At 38.8% G+C, this 24,051-nt stretch overlaps 1 protein-coding gene across 1 annotated transcript in view; it reads left to right on the plus strand.

Moving 5' to 3' along the window:
• The window catches only part of CUBN (cubilin), a 148,417-nt gene that overhangs the window by 113,045 nt on the left and 11,321 nt on the right, over positions 1-24,051 (plus strand). The window contains exons 55-61 of the mRNA XM_021385370.1: positions 1,516-1,741; positions 3,817-4,004; positions 6,253-6,409; positions 8,018-8,167; positions 15,335-15,535; positions 17,203-17,332; positions 18,234-18,451. Coding sequence (XP_021241045.1) covers positions 1,516-1,741; positions 3,817-4,004; positions 6,253-6,409; positions 8,018-8,167; positions 15,335-15,535; positions 17,203-17,332; positions 18,234-18,451 — 1,270 coding nt within the window. The remainder of the gene's footprint in view (positions 1-1,515; positions 1,742-3,816; positions 4,005-6,252; positions 6,410-8,017; positions 8,168-15,334; positions 15,536-17,202; positions 17,333-18,233; positions 18,452-24,051) is intronic.

The raw sequence follows: 24,051 nt of genomic DNA on the forward strand, positions 1-24,051 counted from the left end.
ATTAGATGTGCGTGGATATGCTCACTGTCATGAGAATAAATGTGAGGTACAATGCTTTTGCTCTTCTGCAGAAAAGTTACAAGACACTGGAAAGCTAGTTCTGTGTCTTAATAGTTAGTTAGAAGATAGTATGTTTGCTGGTACAAATTATGTCTATGATGTAGCCTTATATCCTGATAACTATAAATAGCCTCCTGAGGTGCTACTTCCTTCAGCCACAGTGCAGAGAAACCAATTTGAGTACCTTTAAAGGAGTGTTAGACTTCACTCACTGAACTATTTGACTGATGTTTGCAGAACAACTCAAGATAGCAACATTTGAGGTCTAGGTGAGAAAAAAAAATCTGAAAAGCAATTTTGTCAAAACACATTGCATATTTTTATGTGTAATGGCTTCAACTATTTTCCTGTCATGTTTTCTTTATTTACGACTACAAAGTATTTAGTAGAAATGCAAACCCACAGTCCTAATTCTTCTGTTGCATGATATTTTGATAACTGACTACGTATTCGCTCATTTACGGGAAGATTTTAGTAGAATGCAAAAGTTCTTTTTAATCCACAAATTTGTTTAAAGCAGAACTAATGTTAAATTTTTATTTTCAAAGGACGGAGTAGCCCCCTACTCAGTGAAGGCAGACAAACAGTTGCTAGTGGAGTTCCAAACTTGAACAATTTAAGCATTTGTATTTGGTCTTTGCCTCCGGCAGAGCTCTTTTAGAAATGAATAGACATAAACAGTTACAGGAAGAATTACTGTGTATTTACTAAACCTATTCATCACAAAGATTCCAATTCTGGAAGTGGTGGAGACAAAAACCCACGCCTTATAGACAGAGGGCCCTGCAGTCATTAGCGTACCTCAGTATCGCAACATCAACAGGGATCTACTAGATCGACAGCCTATACCTTTGAACTGGAAATCCTGCCTGTGTGCATATCAGTCCAAGAACAAATAGTTATCAGTGTGGGAGGGAAACAACGGCAGTAGCTGCCTGCCCAGCCTAGTCTATTATGTGATGAGTACAGGCCCATAGGAACCAAACATGCAACTGTTTCTCTCAGATTTAATAGCAACTGGCATTATTTTTAGCAACTGCTAAGTGTTTTGATTCAAAATAATATGAGAAAAAAAAACCTTATCTTTCTGCTTACATAACTACTTACACTCCCATAATAAGAAGCCTTGAGAGCCGGAGAGCAGTTCAGTATTTGTATATATTCAAGACAGTTCTGAAGGATGTATTCAACTTCAAACATATGATTAAATCTGAACATTCCCTGTTTTGAGCTTGTATGTTTCTCTTTCATTTCAGTCTTCCTAGTAAGTAGCTGCTGTTACTTATAGCAGCAAGAGTCCTAGGAAAACTTGTAGGAAAGAATGAAGGCGAAGTCAGGCTCAGACTTCTGAGCACACCCCAGAATTGTTGTGCTAGGATGGTCACAGGACCTGAGTGGAATTACTCTAACACTCCACCAGTACTAGGTTCTGAACTTTTCTTTTGTCTGTTGCAGCTTAATTTTACAGCCTTCCACATTGAAAATCATTCACTTTGTAAGTGGGACTCTGTTACTATCCTGAATGGTGGCTCTCCTGGGTCTCCTGTCATAGGAAGGTACTGTGGAAACGCATCCCCTGGGATCATTCGATCAGGCTCCAACAAGCTACTGGTTATCTTTAACTCTGACCACTCAGTTCAAGGAGGTGGGTTTTATGCAACGTGGACAGCAGAATCTCTAGGTAAGAGAAAAATTACTGTTTTTTTCCTGGTCTAATGCAGCAGTACATCATATCTACCCAGCACTTTTCGAGTACAAGGTGAAACAGGATTCTTCCTCTTTAATTAAGTTTGCATTACAGAGCAAAATAAATACCTGTCAACATCTTCAGCATTCCTGAGAGAAGCTAGCATTAAAATAGTATTAAGCTAGTGTATATTGATCTCACACAATAAAATCAATTTTGAAAAGATGCACTTTTTAAGCCTCATACTGGCAATTTCTTGATGCCTGTAAATTGATCCCATGCTCATTGTCCTTCCAGCAGTGGTATCTATTGTCAGCAACTGTGAGACATTCATTTCTCAAACATTGTTTGTTTCACAGTTTGATTTGATTTAAGCACTTAAAACTGGAAAGAGGCCAGTTTCAAAACAGGAGCAGGCAAAAATTCTTAAAGAGCACTTATGACTCAGCAGCCTTAAAACTTCTAACTTTAGTGGAGATATTGGTACTCTTCTGAGGGTGGTGAGCATGCAGGATTGAATTGGTACATTTTAAGAAGCTAACTTCCCCCTGTTGATGCTAACTGCTGAAAATATAATCTCTTTGGATATAAAAAATAATGAAGGTGATTCATCATCTGCACACTGTCCTTCAGGAGGTGACTAACTGGAAGTCTAGATATGCCAGTTGGTAGCAGGGAAGAATTCAGTGCGTCTTCCTGCCTCAGCACAGAGCACACAGTGCTTTCTCCAGCATCACCTCCAGCTGCAATCCTGGCTGCTGCTGATCAGCTTTCTATCAGTTAATAACCTGATGGTCCACACAGGCAGTTAATATGCCTGAGTTGAGTATTGGTGACTGCCTGATACGAGGTAGTGTTCTTACATGTACCAGTAGTTTGTGCTTGTGTTAGTATACACTGTCTAAGCAGGTTTTGACACTTCTTGGTGTTGTCACTGGGATTTCATGCACAAGGAAGGCCAGCCTTCACTGATACAATAGACACCAGTGTACACATGCTATGTGCATAGTCAGTATTCTCCCTGTGAAGATTTCTTTTAGGTACCTTCTTTCCCTTCCTCAACTTTCTTCTCATTTGTCCACTAGGAAACTCTGGGTTTACATTCTGGATGTATGAGCAAAACGTGCCTTCATATTCCTATCCCAAACACAATTGCCACTATCTAACACAGAAAAATTAATAATAAAATCTTCCTTTTAAAGCTAATATATATTTTTTTAATTGAGGAAAAATAAGAGTATTATAGCACTTTTTTTTTTTTGCTCTTTATTCATCCTTTATACATAATATCTGAAATAATAATGGGTTGCTTCTGTACTCATAGCCCTAGAAAATTATTCTTGGCAGGGTATCTGCAAGTATGTTTCACATTAACCTAGCTCATTGTGTTTAAGAACATGAGATGGAGCAGAGCCATGACCATCTATTCCCTTTTATAAATGAATCTGTTAGCAATTTTTAAAGGCATGTTTTTTAGCCCTCTCCCTAATCCCACAGAGATGCACAGGGCTGCCTGGGCTGGAGGAGATGTCACTATTTTGCCCTGGGTGAATGGATATAGCTTGAGTAGATTCACGTGCAAACTGGAATATGTGCATGATATGGGATGAGAAAAACAAGGAATCAGCATAAATTGAGGTTTTTTTTCCCCAAAGTACTTCTCTAAATGGCTGTCAGTCATTGTATGCATGCCATGATGTGCAGGAGGGAACCTGTACAATCTCAGGGGAAACTCCTTATTAATTTATTTCTGATGCTTACTGTTCACATAAGCAGTATTCACTTCTCATTGTCAGGGGCATATGGATGGGCCAGAGCAAAAGGATATGAAATGGCAAGGAGAGAGAACTTGTGAAGAAAAGAAAGTGAAGCGAAAGGAGATAGCTTCTTGAATGAAGTTAGCTCCCCACTGCAGGGCTGGGAGAAGTGAAATTAAGGAAAAGATGAGTCTGGATGGGTACTGGTGCTTCTCCTCTCTCAGCCTAGCAGCCACAGAAGCAAGCAGACAAAGATTTCAGACAGCATGAATGTATTTTAACATTTCTCCCACTTGTTACTCGTTTCTCTAGGGTGTGGTGGGATCATTCATTCAGATGGTGGTATGATCAAATCTCCTCATTGGCCTCAAAACTTTCCTGTGAACACCAGATGCATGTGGACTATCATTACACATGAAAGCAAACACCTGGAGATGATCTTCCACAATAGTTTCCAGATCCCATATAGCAATGGAAGCTGCCAGAGCAGTTACGTGAAGGTAAAATGATTTCTCAGAGCAGAACTTTAAGAAGTCACGATTCCAGAATTCTGTTTTACAGTCATGTTGTGGTTAAGATGTCAAGACAAAAAAGAAAAAAAAAATCAGGAAATTTGGAGTCCTTGTGCCAATACTGTCAATTTCCTGTACATTTTGAGAACTGAATATTTCTAATTTCAGCAGCACTTGAGGCTCCTCCAGCAGGGTCCCCTCCCCTTACATACTACCACAGAAACAACAAATATGAGACAAGTATATATGACTTCAGAACCAGGAAATAATGAGAAAATTTAGTGAAATGAAAAGACCTTTTCAATTATTCCAATGAGTTATAAAACAGCAATGTGACACTACACTGTTACAAAACTTCTGAGCCATTCAAACCATACTAATCATTATTTCTCTTATTTGAAACTACAAAGACAGCATTCTTATCTTTCATACATTGTCAAGAGCCTCTTGTTTTCAAAGCAATAGAATGGAGTGGACATGCTTTGAATTTTTCACAGTGTCACTTTTCTTTCAGGCATTTGGCATATGTTCAGTGTTTTTGTGCACATTTTCTCCACAGCAGTACAACTCCTACTTGCAGTAAAGGTCAAACATAATTTGACAACATGTAGGAAGTCTTGAGCAGCTTTACGTCTGATCTACATCTAGTGACTTACAAGCTTCACTTGCACTCATTTCTGAAAGCTGTGGAAAAAAAAATCAAATTTATTTTTTCATAGCCTGCTCCACTGATTGATTATTGTAATTTATTACAATCCATTTTCACTAATATGAAGATCTTAATATTACTTAGTAAAGGTGCTTTAAATTTGTATTTCTAAACTGTCCCAAACAACATGAGAAAAACTGTATCAATTGGAGATTTTCTCCTTAGGGAAAAACCTGAAATATTTGGTGGTGTTCACCTTGAGTTATATGAGTTGAGTTGTATGTCTGGATATGAAGAAGTGCTGAGCAGATGTAAGTTTCTCATGTTCACTCTAAGCCGAGCAGCCAAAAAAGACGAATCCAAAATCAATAGTGACTTTGCAAAATCTTGGACAGGCCGTGGTTTATTTATATTAATCCTTTGAGCATCCATTGCCCCAAACACCTGGCCAGATGAATGAGGTTATTCATATACCTACACTTACAGACTAACCCTTGGCTAACCCTTTCCAGGATGATTTCTTAGAGCAATCACAATTTCATATGGCCGTTCTTTATCCACACAGATTTATTTCAAATACGTTAATTAAAAACCGATTAATTATTTATTTATCATGTTTTTGGTATAGAATACAATCAAAAACTGGAAAACATGTATTATTACAGTAAATCCTTGTTGCTTTTTTTTCTTAAAGGAGTGTTTGCCAATAAAAATCTTGATTCAGGAAATGATTTAAGCACTAAGAAACTTAGAATTTTTATGCCTATGTTTCATTTTATTTGTACGCTGAAATTCAGTGCCTAAAGTGTGAACCTCAATTATGTGTTTAAATAATTACCCGATGGAGGTTTCAGTTAAATGACTCCTTAAACATGCACATGATTCTTGAATGCATGGTTTGGTCAAACTCAAATTAGCTATTGATACAATTAAATGAATATTTTAAAAAATGAATGTTTTTCTTTATTATATTTTTGTAAATGATATTAATTTTAACTCTCTCCATCATTTAATACTTGTCCTTGAACAAGTGAATGCAACATAGCAAAAACTGGAATAATTTTTTTTTAGCAAGACTGGATATTAAGAATCCAGATTTTCCAGATTGGTGCTACTAAATAGGTTATTGATGAATTTTATTATGAAATAATATAATGTTTGCATTTAATAATTCATTGTATATCCTGATATTCATACTCATAGAGTATATGGAGGTAAGTCAGCCAAGGCAAAGTTGAGGTAGATGATGATGTGCATAAAATGTTTTTCTCCAGTTCCCAGGACCTGAACTATATTTGCTGTGCTCTTTATAAAGGGTTGGAGCAGATGACCTCCAGATGGCCTTCAGAAGTCCTTGGAACCAAAATTATTCTGTGATTCTTTCCTTGGATAAGTCTTTTTGTCACCACTGACTGTAAAGTGAACAAAGATGATTAGCTCCAATGTAGACATCTAAGTTTTAGTGTGAGATGAATCCTACCTTAAGTCTATGGGAAGAACAGTTGTACATGTAATTCCTGATAATGGGTTTCCACAAGCTACATGGACTATGAAAACACTAAACTATTTCCAATCTGGGCTTGTCAGGTATGGCAAGGATATCATGAAGAAGAAGAAGCTCTGTTAACCACAGGATGTGGAACTTCAGCTCCTGGCCCTGTTATTGCTCCAAACAATGTCATAACTACAGTTTTTCAGTCTCAGGATGCTCCCGGGCAAGGTTTCTCTGCATCTTTCATAAGCAGTAAGTGGCATTTAAGCCAGATGGCTGCTCTAAACTTCCGCTTTGGATTAGTTTATGTGTGCGTATCAAGGCAGACCTCAGTGCAATTATGTATAGGAGCCTCTACCCAGCTTTGGAACACAATTCCCTTACTAAATGCAGTGGAAGCACTGTATGCTCCAGTTTTGGGACTCGCCAGAGATCCTCCTTGCTGCTCTAAGATTCTAGTTACTCTTAGCCTCCTTTGCCTTTTCGGAGTGCCAAAAGGATATAAATAGATTTTCAGTTATAAGAATTTGTTTATCTTTAGTTAAGTTACATGGAAGCTAAAGCTATAATCTTCTTTAAAAAGGGAAAAGGATCTGATCCCTGTTTAGACTTTTTATCTCTAGTCTTCTTTTCAAAATACATATTGAAATTGTGATAATTTCTCCTATGCGTGGTGTAGCCCATGCCATTCATATAAGCTGCTCTCAGAAGAGATGACTTCTCAAGATCTCCTCTGGTTTTTGCTTTGCTTTGTTATATTTGCATTTCATATAGTTTGAGTGACAGTTCTTGGGTGGGCCTCTCATTGCTTTCCCCTGGGAATGTGTTCTGTGGGGGTCAAACTCACTGTAAGTGTAGGAGGTAGTACTCAATCACCATCAGTTGTTTGCGGCTTTTTTGTAGAATGCTGCCAAAGGGAACCACTTTCCTTTCACTGGATTCAGATTAGAGCAGTGAGAAATTAAGTGCTTGAAGGAAGACACTACTGAAGCATAAATAATTCTGAAATGAAATGGTTTTTCTTTTACAATGTCTGAGCTAATGTTGTCAGTAACAACTAATAGGGAAGTGCAGCCTCGTGATCGAGAAAATCAGAGACTTTATAGGCCTGTTTCTAATCTTATACCAGCATTTTACTGCACACTGTTCTCTGTTATTTCAGGCCCATAGCTATAGGCTTAAAATAAATAGAAATAATAATAATAAAACTTAATAAAATAAAGCTAGAGGCTTAAAATAAAGAGGAGCCCCTAGTGACATTCCAAAATTGTTTCAATCAGAGAGAACTCCAAGAAAATGAACAGTTCTGTGTGCTTGAGAAGTTCTGAGTGCCAAACCTCTGTTGCCTCTGTGAACTGCAAAACCTCCCAGAGCTGGCCCTACTGCAGGCTGGATCCCCCTGGCTGTCAGCCACGAAGCACGAGTGCTACCACTTGGGCCAACACGGGCAGTTTCAAAAGAGGCTACATTGCTGATGTGCCCCAGTAACCATCCCAGCCCCCAGCCAGTTTAGCCACATTTGTTTGTACAAAGGGACTTTCAAATGTGCAAGTTCCAAACCCATAAGAATAGCAGTGCTGTGTTATGGTCACTGGACTGTAGAGCTGCAGCCTGGTCTTATCCACAAGCTGCCAAGAAACTATGGGAGGCTGTAGGCAGGAAGGCCCTGTTTCCCAAAACACTACTGTGTGCTAGTGTAAGACCTACTTTTCCCATCATGACCTTTAGGACTCCCTGGCTTTTTGATCAGCCTCTTAAGGAGAGGTGAGGTCGTTGTGTATGTTACTGGTTTTTCTTCTGAAAAACTAAATGATACAATCACCTAGGTTTTAACCATGTCTTATTTATTTCTGTTTGCAGGATGCGGAATAAATTTCACCAGTCCTGCGGGTCGTATTGTCTCTCCTAACTACCCTAGTCAGTATGACAACAACTTGAACTGCAGTTATATCATAGATCGGGGACCACAGTCACTGGTAATCCTAGAGTTTGAGACTTTCCACTTGGAAGGTAATTGGTTCTTTGTTATGTATGTATGTACCATGAAGTGTAACTTCTTACTTGAAAACATTTAAGTCCTTTATCATGGAAAATGGTTGATGGTTTAATTTCCATTCTGAAAACTATTTACAGACAAACATTTATGGAGAGAGTTTGCATGGGTTTAGTTTTGTGTCAGTGAAGGCATCCAGAAGAGTGAAGATAGAGTTCAAATGTATATGAGAGGTTGTGGAGTATCCTTCTCTGGAGATGTTAAAGACCCGCCTGGATGCCTACCTGTGCAACCTGGTCTAGGGAGCCTGCTTTGGCAGGGGGGTTGGGCTCAGTGATCTCTAGAGGTCCCTTCCAGCCCTTACAGTTCTGTGATTCTGTGATTTTACAGCACTGAAGCTGGGAATTTGCCAGGTGGTTAGAGCATAGGAGGGACTGCAGCCAATTTGGATGTTTGTTCCTGTCTTTTTTTTTACCACTCATTTTATGATCTTTTTGATCTGTGGCCAGCTGTTTTGCTTTCCAGTGTTTCTGTCTCCCTAACTGATAAAATTTATATAAATACACCTGAGTGTTATACAAGGTTGTAAGTACATCTAAAAGTGAAATTAGGTGAAAGACTACAGTAATTGAAATGCCATAAAAGATGTTACCCTATGCTTGACCATGAACAAAAGTCCCTCTTTAGATTTTTCAAGTCTGGTACCATTTAGCCAAGAAATAATAGGTACAATATCTGGCCTTACTGGTGTGAATGGTCAAACTTTCCCAACTTTGATGGGATTGAGTTTTCATGGATGGAAATGTCATGCAAATACAGAGTATGTCCAAACTATTTGGATGGCATCACATATTTTGAGGCAATCTTAATCTGGTTCCCTTGAAGTCACCTTGACAGAGAAACTTATGTGTAATTTCTTACTGAACTGCGGTGCGTACTTTGAATTTTTCTTCAGACCAAATCACGAAGTCAAGAAATAAATAGGTTTATTTTGCTTTGTTTTTAAATTTTCAAATTGTTTTTAATTCAAAGCTACTCTAGTCCAAACTTAATTTAGGTCTAAGACAAAAATTTCATTAAGTTATTCAGGGGGTTGGAGCACCTCTCCTACAAAGAGGGAACAGGGTTTATTCAGCCTGGAAAAGAGAAAACTTCAGGAGAGACCTCACTGCAGTCTTTCAGTACTTACAGGGAGTTTATATACAGGAGGAAGAGTGACTTTTTACATAGGTAGATAGTGATAGGACAAGGGGGAATGGTTTTAAACTAAAAGAGGGAAGATCTAGGTTAACTGTTAGGAGGAAATTCTTTATTCAGAGAGTGATGAGGCACTAGCAGTGCTGCCCAGAGAAGTTCTGGGTGCTCCATCCCTGGAGGTTCTCAAGGCCTGGGATGGGGCTTTGGGCAGCCTGAGCTGGTAGGTGGCAGCCCTGCCCATGGCAGGGGCTTGAAACTGGCTTGGACCTAAAAAACATTAACGATACTCTATTTCTTGCAGGGCATTTTGACCCTTTATTGTTGTAAGCTTCCTTAGGCCACACAAAACAGAAGTCTTAAGTCACATGAAAGGAAAGAATTTTGGTTACCAGCTAAACGACAGCTGGTTATAACAGGGGAAGTATGACACTTTCCAATGTCATTATGTGCTGGTTATTAATCTTCTTCAGATAATCTTAAAATACAGCCCCATAGCAAAGAGAAATTGTGTGGGTTTAAATGGGAAAGAATATTGAAGCTGCTGTCTTCCAAACTATCATAAAGAAATGAACTTGTATTCAGCAGTCCCACTGAATCAGTTAAGCACATGTGCCTCAGAGTTTTCAGTATGAACTCCCTCAGTTCTTTCACAAGGGCAGGACAGTGTTTGGCAGCATTTGTTAAAACCATTTCCAGTTATTCTGTATGTATGGAATCATTGCACCTGCTGAGATTGTTGCTGAGAGTGGCCTTTAAAATTTTCACTATATTAGCACAGATGTTCTGGATTGGGTTTTTAAAGTTTAGCAACATTTCCAATTACTATAATTTACTACCTATTTGACCTCCACTAAGAAATCCAAATTTTTTTTTTTCATGATTGTTTAGTAATGAAATAGAGTATCTAAAATAATGCCTGTAAGGCATACATATCTCATTGACTGAACTAGTTGAGATATTGTTTCAGACAATTAGAAGGCAGAAGGTAATTGGCTATAGTGCAGTGACACATTGAATGACTTCATGGGTTAGTCAGAGATTTCTGCTGTGGAGTGGTTATGTTTTCAGTTATGATGAGAGGCCTGCTCTCACTAAAAAGAATGACTCTAAATGAGGCCACTAACTTACAGCAGTGATACTAAGACAGTATCTGGTACCTAATGAACATGGCATGCATGTACTTAAATATGTATTAAATACTAAATATAGCAAGTAACGACTCAGAATAAAAGAGAACTGGAGAAAACAGCATTTGTTGATTTTGTGGTCAAAATGTAATCTAAATTGCCTACTTTTTGGTAGGTAGGAAATATAACGTTTTTCTGACCTTGATGTTCTGAAAATAGACATGTAGATTAGATTTATCATCTAGATTTATCTCCTATAGTGAAGTGCAAAAGACTGCTTTAAACTCAAGGACAAATGTGTTGTACAGGTGAATTGAATTGCCTTCTGAATGCCTCTCTTAACCCACTGGCTATTACAGGAAGCCATAGAGAGTAGCTCACACAAGACATTTAAGATTTATTCATCAAAACATAGGCAAGATTAACCCCGTGAAATGAGTTTGACTCTTTAATTTCCTCGCAGCCTGAAAATGTCTTTTCATGTGCCAAACAGTATGGGCACAAAACCACTCTTTGGATTTGCATACTCTGTGAAGCGGCACAGCTTTCAGTTTGTTTCTGAACTTCCTACATTTTGTGTGTTTGGTTATTTTACAAAACAAAGACAAAATCAAAACCAAATTGGAGCAAGTTTGTTTTCTCAGTATCATTTCTGCAACAGTGATAATAATCTTAAATCTGTCCTTACTCCTTGGATCAAAAGTCTACTCAAAACTCACATATTAGAATTAGTCATAAAATATTATCTATATTTACTTGTATCTAGGAAATAATTAATCACATTCTTCTGTTGTTCATCATCTTTATTCAGACAATCTTCGCTACAAATACAGCTTCAGTACAGGTAGTGTATTATTAAATGGCTGTGGTTCTCTTCTGGTAAAACATCCAATAAAGTCTGAGTTCCAAATGTTGGAAAACTAGAAGAAATAGATGTAGGCCTCCTGATTTTAGAATTCTGTCATATTTATACTCTGTCCTCACAATACAAATACATTCTGTTGTTACCATATCAACATGAAAAATGGTTTAATAGTTTAATAACCTATTATTCCTTTTTTTTTTTTTTTTTATCATGCAGCTGTGATCTTGCAATCTGAGATAGGGTCACAGCTTCGTTGTGGAGTCTTCTCTATCTGCTTTTTCAGTTGTTAATAGACATCTCAGAAAACAGACATTTTGCAATAGATTATTTTGAAAGAGGATAAATATAAAAGACTTGTAATTTCTTGCTTTCCAAATAGTATCTTGTGCTATGTATCTGGTTAACGTATTGTATTGGAGTATATATTTGTATAATGTTTCTCCTACATCATTAAATAGTATTTGTATTCCCATAAATCCCAGATGCTACAGTTGTTAGTCAAGCCCTCATTATTCTAAGTTTTGTGGATATTAAACAAAAAGATATATCCTGTATTAATGTGAAATGAAGCAGGATTTATGACTATAGTCAGAAAGATGGGAAGAAGATATTAGTGATAAAAAAATTAGGGGCCTACATGTCAAGGTTTTTGTGCTAGTATCCCATTAAATAGATTATTTTATGGAGTATACTGACCCTGGTCTGAGTTTTTGCTGATAAATTCCTGCTAAATAGAAAGAAGAAAACACAGAGCTATATTTCAAAATGTAAGGACAACTGAATCTCTTATCATGTGACCTTTAGAAACCAGAGTCTATCAGTGCTGAGAGGTACCAAGTGATGATAAATACAGGAGAGGATGACAACAAAAGGCCTTGAATGCAAATAAAAGCAGAAATTTAAAGGAAGGGACATACTGACATCATACCAAGTAATTGATCTTTGCAGCAGTATTTGGAAGACATATTGTCAAGGCTAGCAAACAAATGTAAAATAGCCATGGCTGAAAATTACTATTTCTTGGTGAGAGTTAGAGGTATGCAGAAAGATAGGAAAGAGTGTGTCTTAAAGATAATAACTAGACAAGTAACTTACATTTATTTATATATATAACTAGACAAGTAACCAAGAAAGATCCAAATCATTGAGATCGACCTAATTAGGGCAGGTAAAATAATGAGGCTGTCCAGAAAGAAGATGTGAGGGAAGACTAGAGAGGAAAAAAGCTCTCCTTTTGAATGATTTTGTTAGGAGACAAAAATAAGATTCTAGTCTGAACAGAAAGAGGCCTGGAGGAGGGAAGTAGACCTATGTAGTCATCAGCATAGAAACAGTAGTTGCATCTGCCCTTGGAAATGTAATTATACAAAGCTAATGTGGAGATAAAGAGAGGACAGTGGGAGAGGAGATGTCTTATTGAATTCTCACAGATGTATTAGAAGAGAGGATACAGTAATGCCAGAAGGATGAGCAAAAGCTATTAGTAGGCAAGCTTTTATGAAGAAGAGCAGAGCTAGCTATGTGGAAAGTGCCTGTCATCTCAAAGAGGATGTGGGTATCATCTGGCTAAGAAAAGATCTCTGGAGACTCATGAAAACAGTTCCATTGTAGTGTTAGGGACAGAAATTGCTCTAGAAAAGATCTAAGATAGAATTAGAGGAAATGAACCCCAGAGAAGAATTGCTGCTGATGTGCTGAATATGTTTAGAGGCTGGAAGTATGACATGGAGAGATAGGATAGAGGAATGTGAGGTTGAGGATTATTTACAGAATAAGACATTTTAGTGTGGTGAGAAATTAAGAAAAAATGTGAATAAGCAAATAAAGAAAACAGGATAGAGATCAAACAATCATCAGTACTGCCAGGAGACACAGGTCATAAGTGATATTGGCCCAAACAAGGAGGATTCAAGTCCAGAAATTAAGCCTTTTGCCCTGTGCCCAGTGTCAACCATCTTAGTCTTTCCAGATCAGAAACTCAGAACAACTTGTGATGGACACTGTAGACCTTTGTTTTGCTGAAAAATTGATTTTCCTTCATTACTTTCCCCAAAGTGTTTTCAGAAAGAGATCTGAGTTGCTTTCTCAAAGCTTTCCAAGTTTTAGATTGTGCTTGTCTCAATTTCGTTTTTTCCATTTATTTGTGTTTTAAAATTATGTTTTTAAAATTATATCACATTATCAAGCCTTTTAATAATAGAAGGGGATATGAACAATGTTACTACTTTTATTTAATGATGTAATCAGTTATGCAATGCAGCTAATTGTTTCCATCTTAGTAGTTCTTATCAGAGTCAGACTAGTGCCATATTTCACTTCTAGCATCATTTTGTAGCACATTAGAATACATCATCTTCATTGGGAGCAAAAGAGATTTTAAAATCAAATCTCCAGAGAAGGTCTAAAATATATCAGGCTCTGCCCACTCTGTCATTTGTGTGAAACAGAATGATCCCTGGTCCCTCCATTCCTGTTTGTCATCCTGTTCAGTACAAGTCATCCTGTTTTCCACAACACTAGGAAGTAGCTTGTTTTGGCTGGACAATCTGCAGGAATCACTCCTCTGCAACAGCAGGCCCAGCATCTCCTGTTAAATTTAGATAATTCCTGATTAATCTTTTGCAATTAAAGTAACTGTCCCATTGCTGCTAATAGATCACAAAATATCACAACTTCAATAAGCATGTGACACAACAGCTTCTATTGTACTCATAGACGATGAAGAAAAATAGTTAGAAAACACCCCATTGTTGTATAAACATACTAACTGATGGAGGTTTATTTTCGGTAGATGCTCTGTGCTTCTCACTAACAGCACTAATGCAACTTCCTTGCATAACTCATGTGGCTCCTTGTTTGCTCCCATGATACCCAGCTTCTCCAGATCCGACCATGCATCCCATTATCCCTGGGTACTACCAGCTCCTCCCCATACCCATGGCTCCCAACACAGCAGTGAGGTGGTGATGTGACCCTGAACTCCCACAGCCCTTACACAGCTTGGTTGTTTTTGGGGATGTTCCTGTGGGGTTCTTCCTCAGCCACTGACCTTCATGAAACTTACAGGAACTCAATGTTTGAGTTGAATCTGTGTGCAAGTGGTAAAGTGGCTGGAAAGTCAGGAAGATGGGGCAAGGAGTTGGAGAGTGTGGCTCATTCCCCCAGAAAGCTAACTGCAAATGAGAAAGTAAAAAAGTAGGGGGAAAAATACTAGGATGCTACCTTCCCCATTGCCGTTTTTCTTAGTGCTTCTGAATAGGCAGCTTTTCAGTCTCCTTAATAACTGTATTGACCTGACCCCTAAAGTAGATTGCTCCTGAAAATCAGTTTCGTTTCCTGATGATTGATCATCTCCAAATCTCCGCTGACTGCCACAGTTACAGCATTCAACTGCCAAGCTTCCAGATTAAATTTACTTTTTTTTTGGCCTAATGAAGCAAGCTGAAGAGTCTGAGTTTGGGTACCCCAAAGTCTGAGAGAATTCAAGAGAGAAAGAAGTCAGAGCCGAAACACGTTAGTATGTGAATTTTTTTTTTTCATTTCTCCAAATTCTCAGTCATGTAAAATTCCCTACACTGAGTAATTCTACACTGGGGAAGATAAAATGCCAGGTAGTAGGTTGCCTGTACAAAAGGTACATTACTTTGATCAGCAGAGGAAATTCTCTAATTTTGTCAGGTCCTCTCATCTCCTAGATGGTGTTCACTCAATTACAAACTCCCAAGAACTAAAAGGATTTGGAGCATTGTCCAGATGATGTGATGTGTTGGATGAGACCAATCTGATGTTTTATATATATGAAGTCTTTTTGCCTTTTTGTCCTCTAGTTTTTCTGCATCTTAAAAATTGACATTCACTTTCTCAGCAAGCAAATGAGATCCTGAAATGGAAAATAATAAAAATGTAATTCTTATCCTGTGCGAAGTCTATGTACTCACAGCTCAATAAACCTCAAGGAAAATATGCTAACACTTTTGTGTTGTGTATCCATGTAGCTCCGGCACTCTTGAGCAGAATTTGTCTTTATGATGGAGTAAGCATCTTCAGGGGCACCAGGGTTACCCCACACCCTGTCATCACGCTCTGTGGAAATGAGGTCCCTGAACCCATCAGTGTCTTTGGGCCTATGCTGCTCAACTTCTACACAGACTCACACATTGCAGGCTTTGGGTTCCAGGCAAGATATAGAACAATTGGTAAGTGCCCATGCTCTGTGCTTATGTAATGGTACTGTTCAGGCTAGATGATGGTTCAGTGTAGAAGATGTTGTGCCTCAGTTTGGAAATACCTTAGGTGGATATATGTTATTCATATGGCCCAGGATGAATGGGACTGTTTGTCATGGACTGATGTGTTATCTCACCATCTTCCTTTTCAAGATACTACATAGGGCTAAAAACTGAAACACTTTTTATTTGCTGGAAAAAGTAATGCAACCCATTTGGGTAGGCTGTTGGTTTTTTTATTTCTGTTTTTTAAAATTATGTTTAAGGAGAAACATCACCAGCTATTCTATTGAGGCTATTTAAAAGATTCTGTCACATACAGGAGGCTGGTTTTACTAAAACTACCTTATATGATGCAGGAGCCAGAAAAGGATTGTTAAATGGAACCAGCTGTATGCCCCAGTTGATTATTCTCTTGCAGTGCCAGTTATCAATGTAAATAAAAATCAGGATCGAGATATGTTTTTCTTATAGAAGAAAATTTTTCACCAAATCACCAAACCTTTTTGTCTTTCATATGTGATCTCCTTTTCTTAATGAAAGAGGAAATGTGTATTAGAAAAAGAATTTTTCAATTAGTTCAATATTTAGATCTGCAGAAATATAAATATCACAAGAGATGAAATTTATTTTCAAAACCAATTGTAATATTTTGTAGGTTTAACTTCTAGAGATGCTACTTTGAAAGTTATTTCATTTTCTAACTGCATAGAAAAATGAGGTCTTAGCTTTGGTATTTCCCCTAATACATTCCTCATGTTTAAAGCCTCAACAAGAAGCATTAGGTTAAATTTGTTGTATAAAATGAATGGCCTGATACAGCTAAGAAAGAGAGAATGGCACTGAAAGATGACAATGTGCAGTTATTCATGGAAAAGACCTTCATAATGCACTCAAGTTAATTGCTGCTATCTGACTTGTGACTTCTGACATTTGAGAAATATGACTGCAGCCTTATAAGCTTGTTGCTGTATACAAAGCAGATTCTAGCAATTAACATTCCTCTTCCCTCTAGCTGTATTGTTTGCTGGAAAAAAAAAATGGAAAAGGCTTCCCTCCTCTAGTGTAGAATAATGCTGATTCTTTATCCTCCTGGCTCCTGTCCTTTATCTGCCAGTGCGCCAGCGAGTGTGGCTGAGGAACTGAAGTTCTGCATCCAGCAGTTCTGTAAGGGACTACCTTTCCGAAGGCGGTGGCCTGGGCAAAGGCATGTCCTTTGAAACATGAAAAACTGTACGTGTATGTGTGGCTTTGAGCTATTTATCAACAGGACGCAGGGAAGCTTTTATTTTTTTTTCCCAAGTTAAGATTATAAAATAAAGGCTGAAGCTAACAATGGAGATTAGAATTGGTTTTATAATAGTTTTTGTTCTCTCAAGCACTGAAGCTGGGAATAAAAATTAGCCCACATCCTGGCCTCATTAGCATCCATGGTGTGAGCCCCTGAGCAGCCAAGCAGTGCCCTCCACTCCCAGCTGCAGTTCCTTGTGCTCTCAGCCGCAGCCATCCCCCTCTGCTGTGAGCCCCAGTACAGGCAAGGCAGGAGCAGTCCCTGGGGCCAGTGACATCTGGAATTCTGAGATTTAGGACCCAGCTAGGATTCAGACACTGATCACTCCTTTCTCTTTCCCCTACAGCTTGTGGTGGCACTTTCAATGGCTCTGTCGGCATTATCAGCAGTCCAGCCCATTCAGTTCTTGATTATCACAACAACATGAACTGTTCATACTACATCACAGTTGGAAGTGGAAAAGTAGTGGCCCTCAAGTATGTTTTCACAGTTTACCTTGTCATTAAGGTGACTGGATGGTGTCTGATTTCAATTAAAAAAAATCATCATTAACAATTTTCCCTGTCTTTCCATTTCTAAGGGAAAAACTAAAGTAAGAAATGGCTACTGAAGTCACCTTTTATCAGAATCCCTCACATCTTTCTCTGTAACTGATATGCAGAACATCACCGTAGTTGCAGCTTCTCACTTTGGCTAACAAGAGGACTGAGCAATTGTAAAAATACAGCTCACTTAGTTAAATTCTGACAGCCTTTGGGAGTTACAGACCTATTGTGAGTTGATATAAGAAAAATAATTCTATTAGAAGGCCAATGCCCCCTTTATAGCCCAAGTAAACACATCCAGCCCGAAAGCGTATACTCCTGAGTGTGTGCTGTCCTGCCTAGAATGGACATAGGGTTGCCACAAAGTGTTCATACTAAGAAATTAAAAGATAGGTACATTCTTCTGTCAGATATATGCTGACTGTGCATTAGGAGATAATTTCCCAGCTAAGTCGTAGACCCAGGTGGTCTGCACTCAGCCTTCATTTTACATGCCTCTCACGTACTCAAGGAAATAACAGGGTAAGCAATTTGCAGAAGTGAGAGAGGGCACGTTTACACAGGGGAGATCTGCTTCTTCACAGAAAGCCAAAATGTGCTTGTAGAGCAAGGGGCCCACTGGGTGAGGGTCACTATTTATTTGAAGGTGTTTTGCCATGCAGTTAATAGTTCTGCTTGCTTTTTTTTTCTGAACAAAAATATCTTGTGGTACCTGTTTATGTCTGGCTTTGGCTGATGCTATTACTTGTACTTTTCCTCAAGCCCTAAAAACACATAAAACAGGATTAGAAATGCAATTGTTGTATCTAATGCTCCAAGTGTATTTTTGTAGATTCAACACCTTCCAGCTTGAAATATCTCCCTCCTGCTACAAAGATTATGTGGCTGTATATGATGGCTCAGACATCCATGCTCCTCTCCTTGGGAAATTCTGTGGATCAGAACTGCCTCCAAATATTAAAAGCTCCAGTAACCAATTGTTCCTGGTATTTAATACGGACTTCTCTGGATCAGACAGAGGATGGAAAGCATCATTCAGGGAGACTTTAGGTAAGGATATTAACAGACTCAGAACCCCAACTGTCTGCTGGTAAGTGACTTCTGTTGGTGAAGGGCTATTTATGGTCTCACTCACTAAACACTGAATGGTACTGGAAGCAGAAAAATGTTTTTGAGCTTGTCAAAACTGAATTAACTAAGCAAAAGACTAAGATTATAGGATCCTGCATTCCATCTCTGTTTCTGAACTGATTCCTTTTATTCTCTTCAACCTTTTCCTGCCTCTTCGAAGGCATGAGCATTTCTTGGGTGAGAGAAGGTTTAGCAACACCCAAAGTCCTCTATTCTGGAGCAAATCTGGCAATGCCTGACCACTCTCACTTTTCAGCATTGAAAGGTTGGTGGTGCCCTAAAGCTGCCTCCTTTCCCATTCCTCTTTATTTCTATTTCCTTGCAGTTCACTTCATACATTTCTAAGAACTAAACTGTTAAGATCAGTTAAAATTAGGGTTCCCCCCAAGCACCACTGTGTTGATCTCAGCCAACTTGGGGGATCAGTAGCTGACCCCCGCATGAATGGGATCATAATGAGAAGGCACTGGATGTTAAATGTTTTGGTGGACACAAGTCAAAGGCTGGACACCTACCTGTGTGACCTATTGTAGAGTACCTGCTTTAGCAGGTGGTTGGACTCGATGATCTCTTGAGGTCCCTTCCAACCCCTGCTATTCTGTGGTTCTGTGATTCTGTAATGGTTGATTAATTCCCTATGGAAATGTTTAAGCTCAGTGGTCTATTTTTAAGATCACATTTTAAAATAATTTTTTTACCTTCTTATAACATCTGAATTGTTTAAGGATGATAAGCAACAAATGATTATTACGTGTAAATTGATGTCATTTCATCACTTCTAGTTTCTCGTGTAATTAACTCAGTGTGTTTGTGATTAGAAAGAAGTAATTGTCTGGTTTAGAAAGCTGGCACTTGAACAGTTCATAATGAAAGGCCATTGTGGCAGGACAAACATAGTCTTCTGCTGAGTCATCGAATCCCCTCCCAGCCCCTAGCCAGCGACTTTCTCATTTCATAGAATCTGAGAAAGTATTTACAGATAAGAAAAATAACTGGTTTTACAGTCTTTGCCAAAAAAAATATTCCCACAGAACCGCATGGTCATTACTATAGTTAACTCTTCTTTTGCATGACTTGAAGTAGTTGCTACCATAATCTTTAAGACCACTCTTTTGGGCTTTTACTTCCAGTAACATAATGTTGTTGCATGTGTCGCTGTCTTTAAACCGTCAGGCATCCATTGTCAGAAATCCTCCACAGCCTGGGTTTATGCTTCCGGAGTGAGATCATCAGGAACTCCCCAGGCTCTTGCTCTTCCTGTTGGCATATAGTCAGCTTTTTTAGCCACTGAATTTAGGTTTATTTGTATAACTTTCCAGAGATTCTACTTAAGCACACAACAGAACACAAGCCAGGCTCTCCCAGTCAACATCACGTCTGATTATTTCCCTAACCGAGGAGAAGGCTTTTATGAATAAACTTTGACACCTACTAGTCTAATTTTTAGAGGGGCATTTTTGCAGGCTCCCAAGGAAAGGGAGGTTGCCAGTCTTACTCAGGAGCAATGGATTTGCAAGCTGGAAAAAATGGCATGTGAAGATGTGGGTTGTGTGACGAAGTGCCTGTAGTGGTGAGATGCTTAATGTTAGGTCTTCTTTCTCCTCTGTGGGAAGCAAGCCACATGGACTAAACCACACAGCCTTTAGGAAAGATTCTGACAGTCCCATGCCACTGTGGGATGGCCAAAAGTAGAAAAGTATGTTATAATAGGAAAAAAATGAGTAACAGTCCTACAAGCTTTTGCTGTTTGATTTGTCTGGGATATAGATCCAGGAAAATTTGTGACACATCTTTGTACTATGAGGTCTGAGATTCTGGTTTAAATGAAAGCAAATAAAACGAAAATAATGAGCAGAATATTCTGTAGTTACCCTAGGGAATCACAACAGGATAACGTAATTATTGTACTCTGCTTAATGTTGTGAGTGACCCTGATTATGCATTGGAAAGAAGCAAGCAGAAACAGTAAACCCATTTGTAGCAAAACAAGCTATTTCCTTTCCTCACAAGCTTTTCCAGTTTCTTCCCTGATGAGGCTTCTGTCAAGGATACAGCCAAAATCCAGGGCTAAGCATTGTTCATCACTTGCAAATTTTATTACTAATGAGACATTCTTATTGTCATTGGAGTCGGAGAAAGACAGAAGATGAAATAGGAAACTCAAAGAAGTCTAGCAAGATCTATAGTAACTAGGCATTCAAAGAGTTAAACCTGAAATTTGCATTGGAAAATGTTATCTGCTTTAATTAAAGCAAATTTTTTGCACCACTGATCTCACAACCATTAGAATATTGAAGGTCCCCTGATAGTCAGAAAAGGAAATCAAACAGAAAGGATGAAATAGTATTAATTTGGCAGTGTGGAAATATGTCTCGTTTTCTGTCAAATGTCTTTTCTTAGAAATATGCTTTCACCATGCTACTCCATATGCTCTGCAATATATTGCTGAATGCACATTTCACAACCAGCATGCTAGATATGCTCTCAAGCTGAGCTGGGGAACTGGGGCTGATTGGAGCATCCCAGCCTGCTCCAAGTGTTGTAACTGTGGAAGGAAAGACTCCTTCTCTTCCCTTAGTCACCACTGACCTTTTTGCTGCCTTTGTTTTCAGTCTGTAAAATGAGAATTATACTTCCTTTCCACAGTGAGTGTGTGCTCCTCCAGGCAATCAATGAAAGGATGAGAAGAGATAAATCAATACCAGGTTAAGGCATTTGGTTACTTGAGATGTCTCTGTGAAGTAAGAAGAGCTAAGATCTCTTCCCTAAAAATGAGGTCTGCATGTACTGAGCTTGTGACTCGTCCAAGGGTCTGATGATCTCCACAGCTCTAAGGGGAAACCTGATCTCAGCTGACCTTAACTGGCAGGGACAGAGCCTGCACATCCCTCAGCTATGCCTGCTGTGAGTTTGTGCTTTGGTGATAAATAGAGCTCCAGCCTATTCACATCCAGCAGTGGGGTGACCCTCTCACCCCAGTTTGTGATCCCTCTAAGGCACATTATACAAAGGGAAAGAAGAAATCTACAATTTTGTGTGTGTCTGTCTTGTTTTTAATTTAAAGAGCCGCCAACCCCTTTCAGGGATGGCCCCTATCGGTGGCCTTATTAACAGCATATCATTTCATCTTGGCAGCCCTTCATACTTTTGTACGCAGCCCTGTTGTCTCAGTAACAAAAAAATATGTCACATTCTAAACCATCAGAGAAGGGTCTAAGAGGTTTCTGAAAGGCAGGTCTGCTCACTAAGGTTGTTTGAGGAAGCCACAAGAATTTGTAAGAGGCAAAATTACATGTGGTTAGATAAGTGAGTTGGGCCAGAAAGCTCTTCCTGAGCTTTCTTCATACACGGAGAAAGAAAACAGAGCTGGCAATGGTGGGGAAGGTGGTGTGGAGAGGGTTAGGAAGATTGCCTTCCTTTTCTCTGCAGCCCTAGATCCTTCTCAACTTCAAGCTGTAGTCAGATCCCTCCTCTCCTCTTTTCTGTGCTATCTCTTTTGAGCGTACAGGAGAAATTCACATTTAAATTTTGTGAAAAAGCAGTATGTTGTACTTCATTAATACCGATGCCATGACTTGTTTGCATTACCTTGGAGTTTACCAGCTCATGGGCCACGATTCCACTGCACTAGACCCTGCACAGACAGAATAAAGCAACAGTCTGCTGTCAGAAAGAGCTTGTGATTTAAACACAAGACGAGGAAAAACAGATGGGTATAGACAGGCAAGAAGAATAAGGTGGCAACAATGAGAAACTGGTGCTGTAGGCTCTAGGGCAAAAGAAATGCTTTCAAACCCCTTGGCAACCATTAGGCTGCTGGAATGCAAAGGAAGTCCTTAAATACCCCATCTTCTGCAAGGGAGACTGGCAGCCTGCTCATAGTCTCATTGTCCTCCTTTGGCCCAGTATTTCCCTCTAGGATCCCTCAGTCCTTTTTATTCAAATGAACATTTCTGACAATTAATTATTTTACATGCGGAAAAAAAAAATCACAAGCCAGCAGACTGTAGAAGAAAAATATTTGTAAAAAGGAATCTTCTCATTTCATGTATTAGAAAAATGCATTGAGGTAACTCACATAAATTATCTAGCATGCATATTATGGAAATAGATGATGAATTATATGCTTTTCTTCCTGACCAAGTGTTCTGTAGCTTACTTAATAAATTACTTGGAGGTGTCTGCCTTCCTTTATGCTGTTAGCTCTGTATTAAATTACTTGTTTCCTGTTTGGAACACAGTACACTAAGTGTCTGACGCTAATGGGTTTACTCTTATGCTTTCTCCTAATGAAATTAAAGTATACTTTTTTAAAAAAATAGACCCATTAGATTTTTCACAGCATTTTTATGCTATTATAGCAAAAAATTTTGCTTAATATAGGTCTGAGTCCATTTCTGTCTTGCAACCCAAAACCTTGGCTTATTCTGTATTTTGTTTCTGGTCGCAGATTTCCATCAGTGCTCAGCGTTCACAGTTCTCACTGATTTCATTTGAATTGTTAAGAGTTGCTGAAAAAAAATCACAACAGTTTTGAATGGGCAACAGAAGATGTAAAATACTGGCTGGTCGTTCTGCCGCATAGGGAGGGGTTACGTGCTCTTTTGTGGGTCATTTCTAAATTCTTAAACCAGCAGTGGTTATTTCTTGCACTGATTTCATGTATATAACTGTAGCAACTGCTGCCAGTGGCACCAGTGACCTGCACTGACAGCAGCAGTGACTGCCTGGCAGGTGGGAAAGAGCTGCGCAGCCGACTCTCAGGCTTATTGGGAATTTTTCTCCCTCCTATAAAACAACAAAAAAAAAATCTTAGAAGAATGTGCCCTTGACTGTGGCATGCGAATGCTGCTGCTGAATTCAGTGCATTTTCTCATGCCTTTGGAAAAACAGCAGTGGTTGGCAGAGATGTCACAGCCCATTAGAGTATCTCCCCATCTGGAGATACTGAATCTGGCCTCAGAGCCCGGTGCTGCACAGGGGCCAGCTGAGAAACTAACCGCGTGCAGCTCACAGGTCTTCTTGCAAAGCTTTCTTTGGACTTTTGATTCACACTGTTTTACCAGTTATATTACACATATATTGCCCATTTCAGATTCATTACATTGCCGTGACTTAACTATGATTAGCTTACTCTGTTAAAACAGTGACTCAGTCATGGCTAAGAATATCTTCTTTTGATCTTATTATAGTTTACGAAAATATCAACATCCATAACAAACTCAGAATATCTGTTTAGAAGATAATCACAATTCCTGGACTGTTTCTAAATGTGTTTCTTGGCTCAAATCTATGTTAAAAATATGCATCAGTATGCATCAGGTTGAACTTTGTCTCAGTTTAGAAAGTATTTGCTGTCTCTTCAATATCTCTGCAAAAAATACATCTGTTGAATTTAGGGACAGTCTACATATGCCTCTAAGAAATGTCAGTTATTTAATGTCTGCAACATTTCTTCTCCCAAAGCAAAATAAGTAGAAGCAGTTCACAGGCTCAAACTGGACAGACAAGAAGAAAGG

This window comes from Numida meleagris, chromosome 2 (assembly GCF_002078875.1).
Source record: "Numida meleagris isolate 19003 breed g44 Domestic line chromosome 2, NumMel1.0, whole genome shotgun sequence".
In the NCBI taxonomy this organism is placed as follows: Eukaryota; Metazoa; Chordata; class Aves; order Galliformes; family Numididae; genus Numida; species Numida meleagris.